Below are 23,963 nucleotides of genomic sequence, written 5' to 3'. Positions count from 1 at the left end.
TTACTTTTTAATAAGAAACATGACACTATAGTATCAGAGCATAATTGATTTATGCTGCTTGGGCTTATATTTTTTGATTAACTTTTACTATTTCAAATGTGTATGTCTAAGAATTTTAAAATAAATAATGAAGAGGTTAAAAAATGAGTAATGAATGTGGCCTCTTTAAAGCACAATTAACAGCCCAAATCTCATTTGGGAAAGAAGATGGGCTAATTGCATTTTTAGATTTAGGACGCATCAGTTCTTTGACTATGATGGAACTTATTATGCATTTGGTAGGCCAGGTAGGGTTTCTGGGGAGGTCTTTTCATCTTATATGCTTCCTACTGGAGGATGTGCAGGGAAATTCATCAACTCTAATTAGTGTCTTTGAGCTTTTCTCCTTGCCACTGTGTTGGGTAAAGAGTTTGATGGAACAAAAGAGGCACTAATAATATCTAGCATGCATTGTACAGTTAATGTTGTGACAGGCACTGTGGAATCACTTGACATGTATTAACTCACTTAATTCTGTGAGAGTAGTTACATGATTCCTATTTTATAGAAGAAGAATTAGGGACACAGGCTAAATAATTTGGCCAATGTTGTACAACTCGGGGGTTAGGGTGGGACTTTATCTCAAGCAGTCTAAGCTTGTTCTCTTAACTTTATACCAATTCTCAATTACCACTGATTAAAATCTGTGCATCTAATTAATCTGGGTAACTCCACCCTTTTTATAACAAATACTTAGAAACGTTAGTTCAGTGGGTAATAAACTCATTGGCCAAAGCCAGTAATAAATGAAAAGGTGTTCAACCAGCAGTAAGGAAAATGCAAATTAAAATTAATGCAGTATCAGTTTTTCACAATCTCACTGAAAAAAATTTAACAGATTAACAGCACCCTATGCTGGCAAGGGTGAGGAGAACATACTCTTATATGTTATTGGGGGGAAGTAAAACATTGCTTTAACTTTTGGAGAATGTGATCTGGTGGTATTTATACAATTAAAAAATTATATACTACTTGATCAAGCAAGGAATTTATCTTATAGACATAAATTTACCAGTACGTGAAGATATAGATACAATAATTTTTATGGTGCTATTTGTAATAGCAAAAAAACTGAAAAGAACTTGGAAGTTGTAGAATGGTTGAGTAAATTATGTCACATCCATAGTATTGGAGTTTCGGGCAACTAACAGACAACACTCTGCTTTCCTCTTAGATGTGGAACCAGTTTGGAAATAAGACCCAAGAGACAGACAGGGGAAGATCAAATCATTATCTTCATTAATGATAAAGCTGTGACCACAATGGGTTTCCTCTTTCTTTTCTTTCCATTTTCCTTTCCTTTCCCTCCCTTTCCTTCCCTTTCCCTTTCCCTTTCCTTTCCTTTCATTCATGACAGGGTCTCACTCTGTCGCCCAGGCTGGAGTTCAGTGGCACCATCACAGCTCACTGCAGGCTTCATCTGCTGGGCTTAAGTGATCCTCCCACCTCAGCCTCTCAAGTAGCTAGGACTACAGGTGCAAGTCACCACATTTGGGTAATTTTTTATATTTTTCATAGAGATGAGGTCGCACTGTGTTGCCCAGGCTGGTCTTGAACTCCTGAGCTCAAACGATCCTCCTGCCTCGGCCTCCCAAAGTGCTGGGATTATAGCACTACGCCTGGCAATTTTCCTACTTCTTTATCCTTGAATGACACTGATTTGGCCACCCAATTCCTGATACTGCTGAGCAGACACTCCAGGACCACTGCGGGCAGGACAACATTATGTGCCACAACTCTGTGCAGGGAGCACAGAATGGAGAATGCCTTTGTCTAAAGGCAGACTGGCTCCCAAAGAGAGAAGTCCTCAAAGGCCCGAGCTGTGCCTGCTCAGTGCCTCTTCTCAATTTAGCAGCTGGTTAATTCAGTCAGTCCTCCTTCCCTGGGGAGGAGAGTGGGAGGGAGTCAGGGCGGAGGAAAAGGGGAAATGTTCCTTCCATATTTTTCCTCCTAGGGAATGGAGTAAAGATCACCCTCTCTCTATGAAAATCTAAGGCATGGGGAAAGTTTACTACATCTGCCATGCTGTGTGGAATATTATGCAGCTTTAAAAAGTACAAGCTAGCTCAATATGAGTTGACTTGGAAAGATGTCCATCTTTTGATGATTGAAAAACAAGTTACAGTGTAGTTTTTACACCATGGTTATGATAAAGTAAAGGAGAAATCAATGCATATGGGTATATGTTTAGATTTTGAAAGTAAACATGTAAAACAGTATTAAAGTGTATGCTCCATCTGCTAAAAAGGGAGACGCACAGTAGGTGTAGAAGGTTGGGATTATGAGGGATCCGTGAGCTTCTTTCATGTACTTCTCTGTATTGTTCATTTTAAAAAAATGAGCATTCATTAATTTTATAATAAAATGAAATTAGCCTGAACTCTAGGGCTTCTTTTAATGGACTTCATTTGTATGTAGTTCTCCTAGATGCTTGGAAGAAGGACCTGCAGTTCTTATATGTTTCATTCCATCTTCGGAATATAGGATGTTGGGTTAGTTAGCTTAGTTTACCTATTCTAACCAAACTGGTTTCCCTATTCTTTTTTTTTTTGAAACAGAGTCTCGCTCTGTTGCTCAGGCTAGAGTGCACTGGCACAGTCTTGGCTCACTGCAGCCTCTGCCTCCTGGGTGCAAGCGACTCTCCTGCTTTAGCCTCCCAAGTAGCTGGGATTACAGGTGTGTGCCACCACGCCCGGCTAATTTTTGTATTTTTAGTAGAGATGGGGTTTCACCATATTGGCCAGGCTGGGCTTGAACTCCTGACCTCAAGTGATCCACCCAGCCTCGACCTCCCAAAGTGCTAGGATTACAGGCGTGAGCCACTGCACCCAGCCCACTATTCATTTTTAAGCCTTCTGCGTAGAGTTGGGTACACAGAGTGCCAAACGTTTCTCATAGCCCCTCTGTAGGTTCGTGGAGCAGGGTGTGTGGAGTGGTAAGGGAATGTTAGAGAGCCAAGATGCAGTCGTAGTCTGTCAGCCGGTACATGTAGACTAGTTCTCAAAAAAGTATCAAGCAATACAGATGTTGCAGTTGTTGGACATGTAGTTTTGAATCCATTTATAAAGCAGAAGCTGATTGGACCACGGAGTCAGGAGAATCTGGCCACTGTAACCTTTCCCCTCTGTGGACCGGTTTCCTTACCCACAAAATGAGGGACTTGGACCAGATAATTGCTAATAGTCTTCGCTTCTCTTGTCTATTTTATGCCTGATTTAAATCTTTAATTACAGATGCTCCTCAAACTATGATGGAGTTACATCCCAGAAAACCTATCCTAAGTTGAAAATACCAGAAAAATCAAAAATGCATTGAATATGCCCAACCTATCCACATCATAGCTTAGCCCACCCTATCTTAAATATGCTCAGAACACTGCGGTTGGGCAAAATAATCTATCACAAAGGCTATCTTATAATGAAGTGTTGAGTATCTCATGTAATTTGTTGAATTCTGTACTGAAAGTGAAAAACAGAATGGTCGTATGGGTACTCAAAGTTCGGTTTCTACTGAATGCAAGTCACTTTCACACCATCATAAAGTAGAAAAATCGTTAAGTCGAACCATCATGAATAAGTCAGGGAATGTCTGTACCGTAACACACACTCGTTAAGCTGCCTCTTTCTTCCCGCTTGGCATCATAAGTTGAAGCTGTAGATCTCAGCCCTGGCTGAATATTAAATTCGCCTTGGAACCTAAAAAAACTTTTTTTTAAAGATGCCTTACTCCCCACCCCCGCCCCCTCCCCCCCAACACAGTCTGATCTGGATTGGGATTCTAAAATCAGTCATTTTAAATTTTAGTTTTCCAAAAAAAAAACAAAAAACCCAGCTCTTTGGTTGATTCCAGTTTTGAGAGCTGCTGTCTTAGAGAGGTCCTGCTAGTTAGCTACCACTTTGGAGCCTGTCTAATACTTGTGAAGCTTTATAGTTCTTTTAAAGTACTATACAAAATACTTTCATAGTACTTTCACGTTCCATTTAGTGCCCACCACAATCGGGTAGAGTAGATGTTATTAGTATCCCACATACCCACTTAACCTTGTAAGTGATTGTGGTCTCTTATTTGAGGTTACTTTTCATGATGGAACCAGACTGAAAGAAGGTGACTCCAGGACCAGGTGGGTGGACCTGAGCCACAGGAGAAATTTCAGGTTACATATATATATGGGATGTGTTTGTATGTGTGTGTGTATACATGTACACACATTCTTTATTAAATATATATGTTTATATTATATATAGATTTTATATGCATTTATTCTATATTAAATATAAGTATATATTATGTACATAATATATACACAAATATTAAAAATAGGTATATATTGTATACACACATTATACAGACACATGCACACATACATGCTGTTGGTGGTGATCTCTCTCTGTATAAAACTTGACATCCCCGGCCCCAGTCAAGGTTATAAAGTCATCCCCTAACCTTCCACCTCCTTACTCAGTGGGATCCCTTCAGCAGTGTGTGCCCCTCACTCCCTGTGGAGGCCCAGAGTTCTTTACTCAGGCTCTTATTCCTAGATGGGCCCCCACTGACTCTCTGCACCCCAATTTACTCCCTCCCCACCTCCAGGGCTGCTGGGGAATCCTCAGAAGGCCTGCTGGACTGGAGTCAGGATGCCTGAGTTCTGGTCTCAGCACTGATGCTCAGAGGCTGTGACCCAGGCCAGGTCATGGACTGTCTTGGGGCTCCAGTTTCTTCATCTGGAAAGTGACATATTGAATCATGCAAGAAGGTTGTGCCTGAGTAGAACCAGACTCCCTGAGATGAGATTCCAGTGTTGCCACTGACTGGCTGACTGGGTGTATGATTTCGGGTACATTTTCTAACCTCTCCATGACTGAATTTCTGTATCTGTAGAATGGAAGCCTCAATGCACATCGACAGTTGTCAAGATAAAAGGAATTATACAGGCAGAAGGAATGAAAACAGTTCCTGGGAGGTAGTCAGCACATTAGTGCTAGCAATGTTAATATTATTAACCATAAAGTATGAATAATATTAACATTTTTAACTGGTTAACGGTGGAATTAACTCTAATGGGAATGTTTTATTTCCAGAGGAGGGGACTGACAGCGTGCTTGTGGACAGGGTTTTTTAAGACTCCTAAATAGTCCTGAGTTCTTTACAGTCTTCCCTGCCTGCTGGGCCAAGGATTATAAGGATTTGATTTATGGGATGGGAGGCAGGCTGAAATATGTAGATATCACCTATGTACTTCAGGGTTTTTTCTTGCCTCAAAGCCTAAAGAGACAGCACAATCATTTTCCACCTTTTAGCCACTGGAGTAAGTTTTTAAAGGGCTTTCATTCTAAATCGTAACTAATCCATGTGACATGATATTTGCAGAATAAGGTAAGCCAAAAGTCCCCATGTACAATTTAATCTCTAACCAAGTGTATAAGGACTCTTTCTCTGAGCATTAAAAGAGGGATTATCCCATTCTACAGGGATGGAAGACATACCCTGAACTGACGGAAAGAAGCTTGGTTCATGACTATACTATAGACAGAGAGTTTATACATGCCTCAAAGAACAGTTGTTGGAAAGGACTTTCAGCTCTATCAGTTTAATTCAAATCTTCCCTTGTACAAGAATGAGATCTTGAGAGGCCACTGCAGGCAGCCTAAGCCTCTCAGTTTGACTAATGGAGCTGCCCTACAGCTGAGGGTTTTGGGGCCACTGACGTTGTGTGAGTTTTCTCAGTAGCACATTGAGAGTTGTCGAGAAGATTAAATGAGATAGTAGACATGAAGCATGCAGAATAACAGCCAATATTTGTGGAGACCATGGCACATAATATGTGTTTAATAAATGCTGATTATTATTGCTTTAAAACTTGTATGTTTAAAAGAAAGGTCAAAGGATAATGAACTTCCTCAACATGTGTAAGCCCATTATACCCATTATAGGTTAATAAGCTTTGGACACACACAGGAGCTAGGAGAACCCTCTCTGACACTGTTTATAGTGGCTGAGGCACCTCCAGGCAGATAGCAGGCTCTGAGGCTCCCAGCATCCCACACAGCCTTTGCTTTCAGGCTTACCTGCTTCCTAGCTATAGGGGCAAAGAAAATAAAGTCTATTTCATTCCATGGGTTTGAGTAGAGGATTTTTATTGGGCAGTGTTGTGGGTCAAATGTGTTCGCCCCAAATTTAAATGTTGAAGTCCTAAACCCTGAGTACCCCAGAATGTGGCTGTATTTGAGATGGGGCTTTCAAAGCAGTCATTAAGTTATTACTTAATAACTTAGTAGTGAAGAAAGTCATTACAGTGGTTCCTAATCCAACATGACTGGTATCCTTGTAAGAAGAGATTAGGACACAGACACACACAGAGGGAAGACACAGGGAGAAGATGGCCATCTGGAGCCAAGGACAGAGGTCTCAGAAGAAACCAACCCTGCCGACACCCTCGATCTCAGATTCCAGCCTCCTGAACTGTGAGAGAATAAATTTCTGTTGTTTTTTGCCCCCCACCCCGCCCTCTAGTTTTTGATATTTTGTGGTGGCAGCCCTAGAAAATGAATACAGGCTATTACTCAATTCTCCCTGAGTGATATTATTTCTGGGGAGAATGTTAGGGGTTAAAAGTGAAGCAAGGGAATATACCGTGAGAGAACTCAGGCTGCGTTTGAAACCCTGGCTCTACCACTCCCTGACTTTGTGACTTGCACCGTGCGCTTAACTGTTTTGTTCTTCATTTTCCTCCTGTATGAAGTGGGAATGAGCTATTTCCTAAGGTGTGGGAAGGCTGCAATGGAGTCATTTGTGGAAGGTTTATCACTGTGCACAACACATAGTAGGCACTGGATAAATGGCATTTATTGTGATGATTAGACAAAATCTCAATTAGAGCAGCAGTCCCTAACCTTTTTGGCACCAGGGACTGGTTTTGTTGAAGACAATTTTTCCATGGAGTGGGGGTGGGGGATGGGGATGGTTTCAGAATTATTCAAGCTCATTACATTTATTGTGCACTTGATGTCTATTCTTATTACATTGTAATAGATAATGAAATAATTATACAACTCACCATGGTGTAGAATCAGTGGGAGCCCTGAGCTTGTTTTCCTACAACTAGATGGTCCCATCTGGGGTGATGGGAGATAGTGACAGATCGTCAAGCATTAGATTCTCATAAGGAGTGTGCAGCCTACATCCCTGGCATGCACGGTTCACCATAGGGTTTGCACTCCTCTGAGAATCTAATGCCACTGCTGATCTGACAGGAGGTGGAGTTCAGGTGGTAAATTAGCAAGCGATGGGGAGTGGTATAAATACAGATGCAGCTTCTCTTGGTCACTTGCCACTCACCTTCTGCTGTGTGACCTGGTTCCTAATAGGCCATGGACCAGTACTGGTCTGTGGCTGGGGGTTGGGGACCCCTGAATTAGAGGTCTTTTGGGCTATAAATTGTGTACATTGATTATCAATCTTAAATAATATTTGCTTATCCACAAACTGGGAGAAAGAAGGCTCTGTAGAGATTTAAAAATACTTCTTGCCAACTTTCTGAGGAGTGTGGAATGAAAGTGTAACAAAGGATCCCTTTGAAAGTGTAAAGTAACTCAAGGGTATTCTACAGTCACTTTTTGTTCTGTGGTACAGGAAGGAGAGCATTTTTAGCACTTTTTCCCAGCTACTTTTATTCGTAGGGGGCAATGCAAAAGAGTACTCTGTGGTGGAAGGATGGCTTGCCATTAAATAAGGAATTGTTTAACTTGATTGGTTTTGCCTTGGAGCATATAAGGCAGTGTTGTTGAGTGTTTATTTTCTTGTTATTAAGCAGTTGGAGTTCTTTGCATATTTTGAATGTGAGCCCCTTATGATTTGCAAATATTTTCTAGCAATCTGTAGGTTGTCTCTTCACTGTTAATTTTTTCCTTTGTTGTACAGAAGCTTTTTAGTTTGTTACACTGGACATTCCAGGCCTGGACAGTTGCCTGTTGCTCATTGGCGAGTCACTGGTAAACCACTGCAGTAGGGGAAATGCTTTTGAACCGTTAATATTTGCTATTTGTTAAAAATGGCCTGTTTGTATCTCTTGGTTAGGAGAAAGGCGGTGTTTTTAACTCCTGGCGAAGTGTGTTGTTTTGTTGGAAGAGTATGAAGTCCATGGAACAGAAATCCCCAAATAATGTCTTTCTAGCAGCACATTAGAATAGATTTAAGACTTGTGTTTGAAAATTTGCACACAGTTTGATTGTGGTTTGATGAAATAAGAAGTCAAACACTTGGGCATGTGTTTTATTTCCTTGCAGTGACTTTGAAATCTTGCAAAAGCTGTGGAAATTGAGCTTTTGCTGAATCTGAGCTATGTCGGCCTTGCTTGTCTGTAAGAATCTGATCAAAATAGCTGCACTCTACCGTCCCCTCTTGCGTAAAGGCCCACACAATACTTCAATTGTTGAGAGGACATTGCTGGATGTCATGAATGAAAGTGCCACTTTATTTGCTACTCTAGAGGGAGTGGATCAGTAGAAAAGTAAACTTTGTATATATTCCTTTTAAATGTGAAGGGTTTATTAAGGAACATCATGATACACATGTTTTGTAAGTTTTATTTTATTTTTAATTGACAAATAATGTATATGTTTATAGGGTACAATGTGATGTTTTGATACATGTGTATATTGTGGAAGGATAGAATCAGGCTAATTCACATAACCTATTACCTCATACAGTAACTTTGTACCCACTGATCAATGTCTCCCCTTTCTTCCTCTACTTCCTTCCGCCCCCAGGCTCTGGTAACCACTGTTAAACTCGCTGCTTTTTCGACTTTTTTAGGTTCCACATATATTTAAGATCCTATGGTGTTTGTCTCTCTGTGCCTGGCTTATGCCATTTAACACAATATCTTCTAGGCGTAGCATGTTGTCACAAATGACATAACTTCCTGCTTTTTAAAGGCTGAATAGTATTCCATTGTGCATCTAGACTGCATGTTAAAAATCCATTCATCCCTTGACGGCACTTAGGTTGCTTCTATATCTAGGCTATAGTGTTGCAGTGAGCATGGGGGTGCAGATATTTCTTCAACATACTGATTTCAGTTTCTTCAGGCATATACCCAGAAGTGTGATTACTGGATCCTATGGCAAATTCTAGTTTTAGTTTTTGGAGGAACTTCCATACCGTTTTCCATAATGGCTACACTGATTTCCATTTCTCCTGACAGTGTGCAAGTGTTCCCTTTTCTCCAGAAGCTCTCCAAGCACTCGTTGTCTCTTATCGTTTTGATAATCGTCATTCTAACACATGTGAGGTTATGTCTCTTCGTGGTTTTAATGTCCATGTCTCTGATGATTAGAGATGTTGAGCATTTCTGCACATATCTGCTGGCCGTTTGTATGTCTTCTTTTCAGAAAGGTCTATTCAGATCCTTTGCCCATTGGTAATTAGAATTATTTATTTTCTTGTTATTAAGCAGTTGGAGTTCTTTGTATATTTTGAATATGAGCCCTTTATGATTTGCAAATATTTCCTCCCAATCTGTGGGTTTTCTCTTTACTCTGTTAATTTTTTCCTTTGTTGCACAGAAGCTTTTTTAGTTTGGTGCGCTTTCATTGACCTATTGTTGCTTTTGTTGCCTGTGTTTTTGGGGTTAAATCCAAGTCATCACTGCCCAGACCAGTGGCATGTAGTTTCCCCCTGTATTTTCTTCTAGCAGTTTTATAGTTTCAGGTCTTACATTTCAGCCTTTAATCCATTTTGAGTTGATTCTTGTATAAGGGATGAGATAAAAGTCCATTTTCATTCTTCTGTATGTGTTTATACAGTTTTCTCAACACCATGTATTGAAGAGACCATCCTCTCCACATTGTGCGTTCTTCACACCTTTGTCAAAAATCAACAGACATTGAAGTGTAGGCTTATCTGTGGACTCTGTCCTATTCTGTTGCTTAATGTGGTTGTTTTTAGGCCAGTAATCATGGTACATATTTTCATTTTCTTCTGCTGCTGCTGCTTCTGCTGCTGCTGCTTCTCTTTCTTCTTCTCCTTCTTCTCCTTCTCCTTCTCCTCCTCCTCCTCCTTCTTCTTCTTCTTCTTCTTCCTCCTCTTCTTCCTCTTCTTCTTCCTCTTCTTCCTCTTCTTCTTCCTCTTCTTCCTCCTTTTTCTTCCTCCTCTTCTTCCTCCCCCTCTTCTTCCTCTTCCCCTTCCTCTTCCTCTTTCTTCCTCTTCTTCTTCTTCTTCTTCTTCTTCTTCTTCTTCTTCTTCTTCTTCTTCTTCTTCTTCTTCTTCTTCTTCTTCTTCTTCTTCTTCTTCCTCCTCTTCTTCCTCTTCTTCTTCCTCTTCTTCCTCTTCTTCTTCCTCTTCTTCTTCTTCTTCTTCTTCTTCTTCTTCTTCTTCTTCTTCTTCTTCTTCTTCTTCTTCTTCTTCTTCTTCTTCTTCTTCTTCTTCTTCTTCTTCACGAGAGTCCTGCTCTGTCACCCAGGCTGGAGTGCAGTGATATGATCTTGCCTCACTGCAACCTCTGTCTGCCAGGTTCCAGCGATTCTCCTGCCTCAGCCTCCCGAGTAGCTGGGATCACAGGTGCATGCCACCATGCCTGGCTAATAGAGACAGGGTTTCACCATGTTGGTCAGGCTGGTCTCAAACTCCTGACCTCAGCTGATCTGCCTGCCTTGGGCTCCGAAAGTGCTGGGATTACAGGGGTGAGCCACTGCAGGCTGGCTTATGTTTTCATTTTCTTTGGCCACCCACGTTTTTACTCTTGACTGTTACTTTTGTTACTGTTAACTGTTATACATTGTTTCTTTTGCTGTCTATAAAAAGTGTCTTTTTAAGATGAGGTTTTTTTTTTTACAGTGTAACATCTTCCATTTATGCCCAACTCCTCCCTAAACTTTATTTGTAGCAGGTGCTAATAATTACAACGCTGAGGAAAGAGTAAGTAGTATTAAAATAAGGTGCTAATAATTACAACACTGGGGATAGAGTAAGTAGTATTAAAATAAAGTGCTAATAATTGCAACACTGAGGATAGAGTAAGTAGTATTAAAATAAGGATTTTGGGGGGATACCAGTCATAAGCATTATGAGTTCCTTAGAGTATCACAGTTTGTGTATGTGAGTGTGAGTAGGCTGTGCAGGGAATGTGTGGGCAATTCTACATGTAATTTTACCTTTCCAAATGATGAAAATAATTTACAAAAATATTCGCCTAGATTCCTGCCATCCTGATATAATAGTCGTAATCCATTTTACACGTTATTTTTGCCATTTTCTAAATGCTACCTTTTTTACATAGTTGTAAATATACATATACTTTTATATTATCTTATTCATTAGTTATCTCAAATGTTTTTCATTTTATGGCAGGTACTTTATAAACTGCCCATTTCTTTTTTAAAGAAACAAGATCTCACTCTGTTGTCCAGGCTGGAGTGCAGTGGCATAATCATAGCTCTCCATAACCTTGAACTACAAGCTTAAGCAATCCTCCTGCCTCAGCTTCCTGAGTAACTAGGATTACAAGCTTTCACTATCATGCCAGCTAATTTTTTATTTTTTATTTTTTGTAGGGATGGGGTTCTTGCTGTATTGTTGAGGATGGTCTCAAACTCCTGGTCTCAAGCAATCCTCTTGCCTCAGCCTCCCAGAGTGCTGGGATTGTAGGCATGAGTCATTGTGCCCAGCCTATAATGCCTGTTTTTAATGATGGCATACTTTTCTATTGAATGGGTTTACCATTGATTACTATCCTTCTGTTGTCCTCTATTTAGGTTGCTTTAACATCATTTTGTCTTGCAAATAATGCCTCAATATTTTTTCAGTATTTAGCTTTTTATTACCCAATGAATGAATTTCCAAGAATCAGTCAGAAGTTATGGCTTATAGCAAACACTACCGTATTACACTAAAAAAGGACAGTGATGAAGGGCACGTCCTTTATTTGCTTCCTGTGCTAACCAGTGCCTTTACTAATTGTTGAATTTTTAAATTCCTTCTTCCTTTTGCTACTTGAAATCATGCTGAGATGAATATTTTTCATACAGAACTTTTGTGCATATTTCCCATAGGGGCAATAATAGTGGGGTTGAAATGTACAGCCACGGACACAGGATGCTACAAATGTAACTTTTAAGTTTCTCCCAACTAAATTTAATGTAGCTTTCATGCTACATGGGCAGTTTTAGGCAACCTATTCCAGTGTAGGACTGGTTACACTGAAGGCTTGCGCACCCCTTCACCTGGGGAGGAACTAAGCCCTGAGGAGTTTACAGTCCTTCCTGGCCTTGGCAAGGGCAGCTGGTCCTGCTACTGGGGCCTGGCTCTCCTCTGCTCTGATAGAACACATCCTTGTGGTCCTGGCGTTGGCCTCTTGTTGTTGTATCTGCTGCTCCCTGCAGCTCCTTCTATGGCTCCAAGTGGATGGTTCACACTTGATGGTCTCCTCCGTCCAACTTCAAGATCTCCTCAGGTCCGCCAGCTCTCATCCTGCCTCTCGGTTGTTCCCAGAGCCTGGGAGAGAGGCTGTGAAGTACCCAGGTCTGTGTACCTTGACAGCCACTCATCCTCTCAGAAGTAGGACTTCCCTGCAGGGCTGGCCACCTCCCTTGGCTGCAATCTGAGAAGCCAGGCAACTGTCTCTTCAACTGGGATACCTTCATCGTCCCAGACTTCTTGAGGGAGCCCATCAGTTTCTATGGTTTCAGTGCCTTTGTGTTCATGTGTCATGTGAGCCTTCACACATGTAACTAAGGGCTCATTCTGTCCCCACTGAAACTGGAGACATCCCTCCTCCAGCCCGTGGACCAAGCTTGCTATCTCCTTTTGTGCAGAAAAGCAGCCCTTCTATCATTCAGGGCTTTCTTTCCCTCCATAATTATGGTAGAAGCTGTGTTAATTTCTTCAGCTTTGCTTTGATTTATGAAGATGAACTTTTGGAATTAAAAAGAAAAAATGATTTTCCCCTAATTTCTGGAAACTGATTTGACTTTCAGATTTGTCTCTACTTCAGGTTTATAAAACTTGACTTAGAGGCCAGGTGTGGTGGCTTATGCCTGTAATCCCAGCACTACGGGAGGCCAAGGTAGGCAGATTGCTTGAGCCCGGGAGTTCAAGGCCAGACTGGGCAACATGGTGAAACCTGTCTACAAAACTAAAAAGAAAAATTAGCTGGGCATGGTGGTGCCCACCTACAGTCCCAGCTATTCAGGAGCCTGAGGTGGTAGGATGGCTTGAGGCTGGGAGGTTGAGGCTGCAGTGAGCCAAGATCACACCACTGCACTCTAGCCTGGGTGACAGAGCGAGACCCTGTCTCAAAACACAAAACAAGCAAAACGAAATAAAACAACCACACACATCAAAACAAAAAACCCAAAGAACTTGGCTTAGGAGCTGGCAACCCAGAGATTAATTCTTTGTCCTAGGCTATATTGCCTCTCCCTGTGGAAGAAAGGACACAGAAGACTTAGGCTACTGTCTAAATGTTGGGTGGAAAAGGAGATGGTAGAAGGCAAGAAGGGAGGAGGCTGGAGAAACAAGTTCTTAACAGCTCAGCAGTAGTTCCCAGTTAATGCATTTATTTTGTGCACAATGTATGCAAGTGTTAATTTAGTAGATGTAGAATAATATGAATAGCAAGTGCTTATTAGTGCAAAGAACTGTTTTAAGTGACCTTACATTTTTGACTTGTTTAGACCTTACAACAACCCTGTGAAGTAGAACTACTATTATTACCTCCCTTTTATCGATGAGGACCAAGACAAAGTGAGCTTTTGTAACTCTCCACTAAGTGGTGGGTCTAGATCTTGCAGCCAGCGAGCCTGACTCTATGTTGACTTTTTGCTTATAACCACTTACTGTATTGTTGGTCACAGGATGGGAGATCACAATTAGTTAATCATTACTGAAGACAGGTCTTTTTCTCTTGTATTTGTTATGATTTGATTCATTTCTTTCCTTTTTTTTTTTTTTTCTTTTTGAGACAGAATCTCGCTCTGTCGCCCAGGCTGGAGTGCAGTGGAGCGATCTTGGCTCACTGCAAGCTCCGCCTCCCAGGTTCACGCCATTTTCCTGCCTCAGCCTCCTGAGTAGCTGGGACTACAGGTGCCTGCCACCACACCCAGCTAATTTTGTTTTTGTATCTTTAGCAGGGATGGGGTGTCACCATGTTAGCAAGGATGGTCTTGGTCTCCTGACCTCGTGATCTGCTTGCCTCAGCCTCCCAAAGTGCTGGGATTACAGGCGTGAGCCACTGTGCCTGGCCGATTTGGTTCATTGTTTAATGGATATTTGATCATTTCATAAAAGGTGGTTCTTTTCCTATTAAGACATCCCATTTTTTGTTTTAGTTTGTTTCTTAACTTACGTATATTACTTCCCTGATTTAGGTGTTTCTCTGATGTCGATAAAAAGAACTTTTCAGTTTCAAGTGCTTGGAATCACCAGGGTTTAAAATCTGTATCTTAGGCCAGTGATTTGCTTTCCAGCGTTTTGTAATTTTTTTTAAAAAAAAGGCCTTGTTATGGAAAATTTCAAACATACCTCAAAGTGGAATGATTAGTAGAATGAACTTTCATGTGCCCGACACTCAGCTTCAGCAATTTCCAACTCATACCCAATCTGGCTCATCTAACTGTGTTCCACCAGAGTTTCTTAACTTTGGCACTTACTGACATTTTAGGCTGGAATTTTTTTTGTTGTGGGATGCTATGCCGTTCCTTTTAGGATGTTTAACGACATCACTGATCTCTAGATGCCATTGGTACACTCACCCCTTCTTCTAGTTATGGTAACCAGAAATGTCCGGGTAGGAGCACATCAGCCTCAGTTGAGAACTATTGATCTCTACTCATCCCATTCACCCATTCCCATTAGATCCCATTAGATTATTTGGAAGCAGATCTGATATATCATCAAATCAAAACAATTCCAGGATGTACATCTAAAAGATCAGGCCTCTGATTCTGTTGACCCTTTATAGAGGAAAGGAACAAAAATCGAACTCTGTGCCTGTATGAATTGTGGTAGGAGCCAGCTGCACTTGGCTGCAGAGATGGTTATATTCTCCACCAGCCACGAGTGTAGATATGAGTCAGCCAACACAAATTCACATCACACTCCAGCCTGGACCTTTTTAAAACAAATTGTGGCAAACTGTACATAACATAACATAACATTTACTATGTTAGCCATTTTAAGCATACAGTTTAGCGGCATTGAGTATGTTTACATTGTTGTATAACCATCACAACCATCCATCTCCAGAATTCTTTTTATCTTGCAAAACAGAAACTCCATACCCATTAAACAATAACTCCATTACTTTCTTTCTCTAGTATCTGGCAACCACCATTCTACTGGCTATCTCTGGATTTGAGTACTCTAGGTTAATGTCATGTAAGTGGAAGCATACTTGTCCATATTTGTACCTTGTGATTGGCTTGTTTCACTTAGCATAATGCCTTGAAAGTTCATACATGTTGTAGCATATATCAGAATTTCCTTCTGTTTTATGGCTGAATAGTCCATTATATGTGTATACCATATTTTGTTTATTCATCCATTGATTTGGGCAGCTTCCACATGTTAGCTATTGTGATAATGTTGTTATGAATATGTGGGTACAAATATCTCTTAAAAATCCTGCTTTCAGTTATTTGTGGCTCATTCCTAGAAGTGGGATTGCTGGATCATATAGTAATTTTATGTTTAGCATGTTAAAGAACTTCCGTGCTGTCTTCCATACTGACTGCACCATTTTGCATTCCCATTAGCAGTGCACATGGGTTCAAATGTTTTTACATCTCTGTGAATGCTTACTATTTTCTGTTTGGTTTATAAAAATATATAATAGCCATACTAATAGCTGTGAAGTGGTATCTCAGTCTGGTTCAGCCCGTACCTTATAAGATGTGCACGTGTGGTCACTGAAAAGCAATCCTATATCTGCTAGTACCCTCCTGCTAGAACTGCGTGGTGCTGTTGTGTTTTTCTACTTTTGCTTGAGAGGAGTTTGCCGTGGAGCACTCTGCTGGCCATCCAGGATTACCTCTTGGGGAGAGGGTGGTGGAGCAGGTTGAGTCTGTACGTAGAGGGCAGCTTTTAATCCATGATGAAGTCTTGAGTTTAGGCATTTACCATTAACAGTCAAGGAAAGGATTCTGGTGTAAAAAGATAAACTTATACACATTAACATTTTAAAGCATTTATTTGAACATTCAGTGGTTCATGAGTCAGGCAACACCAGCCTGCAAATACTTTGGGCTCCACCAAAAGGGACTGGGGGAAACTTTTATAAGGTGTTCAAAAAAGCAAAACCCAAGAAAATATTTGATGAGTTAAAGTGGATAGCCCTTACTTAGAGGTTATTTGGTAAAGTCTTTACCTGATTGGTAAAGTCTCTAGTTAGAGTTTAGCAGGTAGTTTCTGATTGGTGAAGCCTCTAGCTGGAGCTTAGTTGGTAGTTTCTGATTGGTCAAGCTTGTTTTTCTGGGCTGTGACTATTCCCTCTGAATTAGGTTTTGGCTTGCTTATGAGGGAACCCAAGGCACCAGAGCCATCTCAGCCTACTGGCCTCCCAATTAATTTTTTTCTTTTAAACACAGGTTAGATATAAAATCAGAGACCATTAGACCTGGAAGAGATGTTAGACACCAATTCCCCCAAAGCACACATTTTAGAAATAAAGAAATCGAAGCCCAGAGCATGTAAATCTTCTCTTCTTGATTGGAGGGTAGAGACAGTCTCTTACTGTTATTTCACAATTACTTTTAGGTTAATTATGTTGTTTTCCTAGTTAGATGATAAGATCCTCGAAAGCAGGGAACATACCGTCTTTCTCTTCTATCCCTGTGGTTCTCAAACTTGAATGTGTATCACAGTCACCTGGGTGTTAGGGGTGGTTAGAACACAAATTGCCGGATCCTGCCTAGGAAATGTCTAATTTGGTAGGGACAGGGTGGGCCCCAAGAATGTGCATTTCTAACAAGTTTCCAAGGGGACGTGGATGCTGTTGGTTGGGGGACTACACTCTTGAGAACCATGCTCCATCCTCCAAATCATTCCTCATGTGCACATGCTCAATAATTCTGGCCAAATCAAAAAGAATGCAGGAAATTTCCCCGTTGCCACTTTCCTGAGTTCTGCTGTGGTTGCAGGCTGGGCTGTGAGAATGAAAGAACATGTGATCTGTCACCTATTATAACTTTTGGACTTTCCAGTTGCCGTTGGATGTTGATTGCAAGGCTGTGTCACCATTTATAGATCTTCAGTGTCACACCTTGAATTTGAGGAAAGCTCTTGTTTATTGGATGCCACTTTAAAATGAGACATTGATGTAAGTCCTGCATTTTGCTAGAGTAGAACAATGGATGTAGTACCAGTCTTAGGGAATGTGAGTCTTGAACCTTGCTAAGGTGATTCTTTTTCTATATACATTTTGTTTGTGTGTGTTCCTTTGCTGTTCATTCAGCCTAGATGAAAAGATATGACCAAATCATGCAGGACAGGCTCACAAGTCACTTCTCTATCTTTCAAGATAGAAAGTGAAGGTGGGCAGTGGTGAGAACAGGTTTTCTTGGAAAGGTGAAACTCAATAAGGTCAACTTTTAAATTTTATTTTTAATTTTATTTATTTATTTGGTTTTTTAAAAATTTTGAGATGAAGTCTTGCTCTGTTGGCCAGGCTGGAGTGCAGTGGCACAATCTCAGCTCACTGCAACCTCTGCCTCCTGGGTCCAAGCGATTCTCCTGCTTCAGCCTCCCAAGTAGCTGGGATTACAGGCACCCGCCACCAAACTCAGCTAATTTTTGTATTTTTAGCAGAGATAGGGTTTTACCATGTTGGCCAGTCTGGTCTCAAACTCCTGACCTCAGGTGACCTGCCTGCCTCGGCCTCCCAAAGTGCTGGGATTATAGGGATGAGCCACCGCACCGGGCCAACCATCAACTTTTAAAAAACCAAAACAGAAATTTTCTGAAAGCAATATTTTCTATGAGTCATAAAGGGTCCAAAGTATTGTTTTTCACTGGGCAAACAAAATGAGCTCAAATGGAGTTGATTTCTGCTCCCTCCAGCCCTACCTCCCAGCTCAGCCCTAATGAGTTTTGTTATCAGCAGCAGTTTATTGAAGCATGAAATGCTGATGCTGAAGTTGTGTCTCCATCTTCGGTCTCTTTTCAATTAAGTGCCTTCTAAAAGTGAATTCATACTGAGGTTTCAGTTTTGAATATTTCGAAGAGTTTAAGTTACTTTTCTAGTTTTAATGAATGGTTAAACCACTTAATGTATTTGGAATTTGATTTTGGGTAAATATAAATTGCAAAGGTACATGTTTGCTTATTGCTTTTTAATATCAGCTGACCTTTTCTATAGATTTCAGTAAATTTTTTGTTTTCTTTTAGGCACAATATTCTCAAGAGGTAGACCACTGAGATTTTTCTAAGGAAATTTGGTGTCTACCCTGCATAACTGGACAGGCTTGGCACTGGACGTTGAATGCAGGGCTGTGTCACTATTTGTAGGTCTGCAGTGTCACACCTTGAATTTGAGGAAAGCTCTTGTTTATTGGATGCCGGTTTAAAATGAGACATTGTTGTAAGTCCTGCATTTTGCTGGAGTAGAGCAATGGGTTTAGTACCAGTATTAGGGAATGTGAGTCATTCGCAGAGTCAGAAAACAACTGGTGATCACTTTGGAGAACAATTTGATGTCCTAGGTACCAAATAAGGGAGCTCTTTCGTCAGACTTTGCATCTAATACCTTCTTTGTCTTAGGGTCCTGCTGGGGGTGGGAAAAGAGACCCACTAAACAGAGCTCACAGTTAGCTTAGGCTGTTTCCATGAGAAGCCCCCTGCTTGTGGGTGGGAAGGCAACCTTGGCCAGTCTTAAAGATTAGAGAAGAAACTGTTGGGTTTGTCGCATCTTATACCACATGAGGGTATAGTTATCTTGTTCTGTTATATTCATTTCCTCTTCCAAACAATCTATTGGGGAGAAAGAACAAATCCAAGTCTGAGAAGCCTCTTGATGTGGAAATCTGCAAAAAACAAGAGCAAGTTCACAGAAAAGTGAAACAATAAAGGTTTTCATTTTCTCTTCCCTGTCATAGGTGAATTTTGTGGTATGCCAGCTTGTTGCTCTGTTTGCTGCTTTCTGGTTTCGCATCTACTTACGTCCTGGTACAACCAGCTCTGATGTCCGGCATGCAGTTGCCACCATTTTTGGCATCTATTTTGTCATCTTTTGTTTCGGCTGGTGAGTATGAGTCTCATATGTTCTAATTTGGTCATTTGGATGTTTTGTGGTAATGTTCTTGGAATTGCACTAAAGCAAGAAATAGATGGTATTATAAAATATGTATTACAAAATTTTATATTGTAAATACCTTATAGTAGGATAATGAGGACATTGCCGGAATCTCCATTTACTGTAAGAACCTGGAATCTCCAATTACTATGAGAGCCAATAAACTGACCATCCGTTGGAAGTCAGTATAGTTCATTTTTTCTTTCTTTTTTTTTTTTTCCAATTTAATTTTTTGTTTTTTAATTGTGCTCTCTGTGGCCCAGGATGGAGTGCAGTGGCACGATCTCGGCTCACTGCGACCTCCACCTCCTGGGTTCAAGTGATTCTCCTGCCTCAGCCTCCTGAGTAGCTGGGATTACAGGTGCACACCACCATGCCCAGGTAATTTTTTTTTTGTATTTTTTAGTAGAGACGGGTTTCACCGTGTTGCCCAAGCTGGTCACAAACTCCTGAGCTCAGGCAATCCACCCGCCTTGGCCTCCCAAAGTGTTAGGATTACTGGCATGAGCCACTGTGCCCAGCCCATTTTTTCTTAAAATTAGACTTCTACAGATCCCTCCCAGTCATGTAAATGGGATGCTGTAAGGTTTAATTTTCCCAAAAGGAACCTTTCCTAACTATTGTAGATGTTGATGTACTTCTTGCATTACTGCTAGAGACGTGAGTGTAAGTCCTGGATTTCACCAGAGCAGAACAATGTGTTTGGTGCACATCTTGGGGGAATGCGGATCATTCTTTAACAGGGAAAGCTGGTCAATTGTACTTTCCTCTACTAGTAAGTTGGGCAAATACCCTGAAAGGTGTTAGAGAAGAAGCTTTGGAGACCAACATATTGAGAAGTACACCTTCAGGAATTTTGTGCATTTGTTCAGGGTACTATACTAGAATTCTGCCCCTATTCCTTCAACAAATATCTAAGAAAGGACGAGTATTTTAAATCAGCCACCAGGTAGAAGTCTTGGTATCTGGGGAAGCCCAGTTTAAAAAATAAAGTCTTAAAGAAAGAACTCATCTGTCTGGACTCTCAATTGCATATGTGAAAAAAGTGTAAGCATTCCATTTATGGATTCCTGACATGATTAGCCCTGCAGTTGGCAAACTGTGTCATGAGTTCCCTGTGTCATTTTAAGATACAGCATCTTAATTACATAGAAGAAAAATATTTGGTTTATTTTCTCTCATATAAACACGAGTTACTGATCATTGATCATTTGTGTTTTTGGCGGGGATAGTGATGGATTCACATTTTGGGTGACCAAAAGGTGTGTTAATATGAAATATATTCATTACTCCTCCCCCTACCTATTATGTCTTAAAGGTACTCTGTGCATCTTTTTGTGCTGGTGTTAATGTGCTATGCAATCATGGTCACTGCCAGTGTATCCAATATTCACAGGTAAGATACTGGGAATGAACAATGCAAGGTGAGATATTTTTGTGTGTGTGTGATCTTCTAGAAAGGAAATAGGAAATCCATTTTTCTAATTTGGAAAGAATGGGTTTTGGAAATGTTTCATATGATGACAAAATGATTATAAAAGCTTTTATTTTTTAACTAGAGGGTGAAAAGGCTTGGCTTTTCCAAAACTTGGTTTTGGAAGCAATTATGTAGTAAATGATTAATAATAATGTTGGTGCAACTGTATAGCACATTCCCAACTTCCTTACACGTTGTAACTTGTCAGCTCTTCCCACACTTGTGTGATGCTGATGGGGTGGGGTCCACTTTTCAGAGGGTCAGGAGCTTGACACACACACTTGCTTCATATTGGGCCTGTTTCACTGTGTTCAGGTTCACAGAGTTCCATTCCAGTGTCTAGGAATGGAATACTCTGGCCTTGGCAGAGTCACGTGGTTTACAGACAGGGTATGATGGTGCCACTATGGTATTATTTTGGTAGCAGGGGGCTCTGCCATCAGACCAAGAAGGAAAGAGGCCAGCACAAGATGCTCCTTTTTTTTTTGAGACAGAGTCTCACTCTGTTGCCCAGGCTGGAGTGCAGTGGTACAATTTCAGCTCGCTGCAACCTCTGCTTCCCAGGTGCAAATGATTTTCCTGCCTCAGCCTCCCGAGTAGCTGGGACTACAGGCACGTGCCACCACACCTAACTAATTTTTGTATTTTTAGTAGAGATGGGGTTTCACCATGTTGGCCAGGATGGTCTCGATCTCTTGACCTCGTGATCTGCCTACCTCAGACTCCCAAGGTGCTGGGATTACAGGTGTGAGCCACCACGCCTGGCTGATGCTCCTCTTGGTTTGCTCTTGTGGTTGCCAATATTGCCGAAGTGGAAATTGTTTCACAGTTCCCCTTGGATGAACTCAATGTAAATTTTTTAAAAGTCTCAGCGTTGTTTCCTGTTTATGGAAAGAGCTCTAGACTGGAGTCAGGAAATCAAGGTCCTCCTAGCAGTGTGAATTTGGACCGGTCGTGCAGCTTCTACATATGTCAGGTTTCCCACCTGCAAAATGCTGGGTTTGCAGCAGTTTGAATGCAAGTTCTCTTCAGTACCATGATGTCATGATTCTGTATGAATTGCTCTCCTCTTTGCTTCACTGAATCAGTGATAAGAGTTCTGCTACGTGGCTGAGAAGAGGAGGGAAAGATTAGTATTTGCTGCCATATGAAACTAATCCTTTTTTTTTTTTTTTGAGATAGAACCTCACTCTGTTGCCCAGGCTGTAGTGCAACAGCATGGTCTCAGCTCTTCTGCAACCTTTTCCTCCCCGGTTCAAGTTATTCTCCTGCCTTAGCCTCCTGAGTAGCTGAGATTACAGGCACCCGCCACTACACCCAGCTAATTTTTGTAATTTTAGTAGAGACGGGGTTTCACCATGTTGGCCAGGATGGTCTTGAACTGACCTTAGGTGATTTGCCTGCCTTGGCTTTCCAAAGTGCTGGGATTATAAGCATGAGCCACCACGCCTGGCCAAAACTAAGCCATTTCTGGACTGTTATACAGCATTTGTTTAGAAAGTTTCAGGGATACCCCCATGTTTCCTTCCCAAGCCACTGTTTCGGGCAGAAGTCACAGGCATCAGTTTGCCCTATATGAACCAGCTGGAGCAGAACATGGCTTGTGTCTCCTGGGGCGGAGGGCCTAGCGTGAGAAATTGGTGATACAGTTATCAATGCTGGAGTCCGTGCTTTGTGCCAAGTCTTAAGCCAAGCTCTTTTTAATGTACTTTATTTCATTTTTAACATATAAACTATTATCTAACATATCATTTAATTTGTTATTTAATATTTCATAATTTCAAATATATTAACTCTAGGACAACACTATGGAATATAGTTTTTTGTTTTTGTTTTTTTTTTTTTTCCCGGAGATGAGACAAAAGCTCAGAGAGATAAATAAGTAAACAGTTTGATGAATTTCCACAAAGTGAACACACCCATGTAACCACTGTGTCTGATGTGCCAATCTCTTTTTTTTTTTTTTTGGCTGGAGTGCAATGGTGTGATCTCGGCTCACTGCAACCTCCGCCTCCTGGGTTCAAGTGATTCTCCTGCCTCATCCTCCCAAGAGGCTGGGATTATAGGCATGCACCACCATGCCTGGCTAATTTTGTATTTTTAGTAGAGACAGGATTTCTCCATGTTGGCCAGGCTGGTCTTGAACTTGCGCCCACCTTGGCCTCCCAAAGTGCTGGGATAACAGGTGTGAGCCACCGTGCCCGGCCTCATGTGCCAATCTCTACCACACCTCTCCTTCTTAGAATAACTGCTTTGCCAACTTCTCCCACCATGGATTACTTCTGCCAGTGCTGGGATTTGAGCTCGTACTGGTCTGTGTATTTGTCTGTTTTCACACTGCTGATAAAGACATACCTGAGACTGGGTAATTTGTATAGAAAAAGAAGTTTAGTGGACTCACAGTTCCACGTGGCTGGGGAGGCCTCACAATCATGGTGGAAGGCAAAAGACATGTCTTACATGGCAGCAGGCAAGAGAGAACTTGTGTAGGGGAAATCCCCTTTATAAAACCATCAGACCTTATGGGACTTATTCACTATCACGAGAACAGCATAGGAAAGACTCATCCCCATGATTCAATTACTTCCCATTGGGTCCCTCCCACAACACGTGGGAATTTGGGAGCTGCAATTTAAGATGAGATTTGGGTGGGGACACAGCAAAATTATATCTACAGTCAGTCTGTAGAATACATGTTCTTGCTACCACTTCTTGATTTCTTAGATGTTTTAGGTTTGGCCAGGGCACGAATGTGTTGCCTTATTGTATTGGGACTCAGCACTTGGCACTGTCCTCAGGCGGGGTCTTACAACAATTGAGTTGAACTTGCTTTATTTCTCCTGTGGGCCAGGGGAAGGTACAGGTCTAACTCCTGTTGAGGACAAAGGGGAAGCAGCAGGCATGGCTGCATTGGAATTGGTTCTGGAAGAATCTATCTTTTGAGTCAGCTTTGTGTTTCTGCCTTGAGCTTCATGAATTGGCTGGAGAAAGGGAACAGTTGCTGGAGGCGACAAGGCCTAACTCCATTCCACTCCTGCTTCAGCTCCTAAGGGAGTTATTTTCTCTTAGTCATTTGCATTGTTGACCATCATCCTGGTTTGGAAGTGGTTTAGGATGAACCACGGTAGAGAAAAAATCTTTTCTGCATAGTAACCACTTCGTTTG

The 23,963-nt window shown here is 41.3% G+C and overlaps 1 protein-coding gene across 1 annotated transcript in view; it reads left to right on the top strand.

The window, feature by feature from the left end:
* Window positions 1-23,963, top strand: part of MBOAT1 (membrane bound O-acyltransferase domain containing 1) — a 136,722-nt gene that overhangs the window by 50,955 nt on the left and 61,804 nt on the right. Inside the window, exons 2-3 of the mRNA XM_011998162.1 lie at window positions 19,125-19,270; window positions 20,640-20,717. Of these exons, the coding sequence (XP_011853552.1) occupies window positions 19,125-19,270; window positions 20,640-20,717 (224 nt within the window). The remainder of the gene's footprint in view (window positions 1-19,124; window positions 19,271-20,639; window positions 20,718-23,963) is intronic.

This window comes from Mandrillus leucophaeus, unplaced genomic scaffold (genome assembly GCF_000951045.1).
Source record: "Mandrillus leucophaeus isolate KB7577 unplaced genomic scaffold, Mleu.le_1.0 Scaffold56, whole genome shotgun sequence".
In the NCBI taxonomy this organism is placed as follows: domain Eukaryota; kingdom Metazoa; phylum Chordata; class Mammalia; order Primates; family Cercopithecidae; genus Mandrillus; species Mandrillus leucophaeus.
Note: the sequence above shows the minus strand (reverse complement) of the source record. Positions and strands in the feature narration are given on the sequence as shown.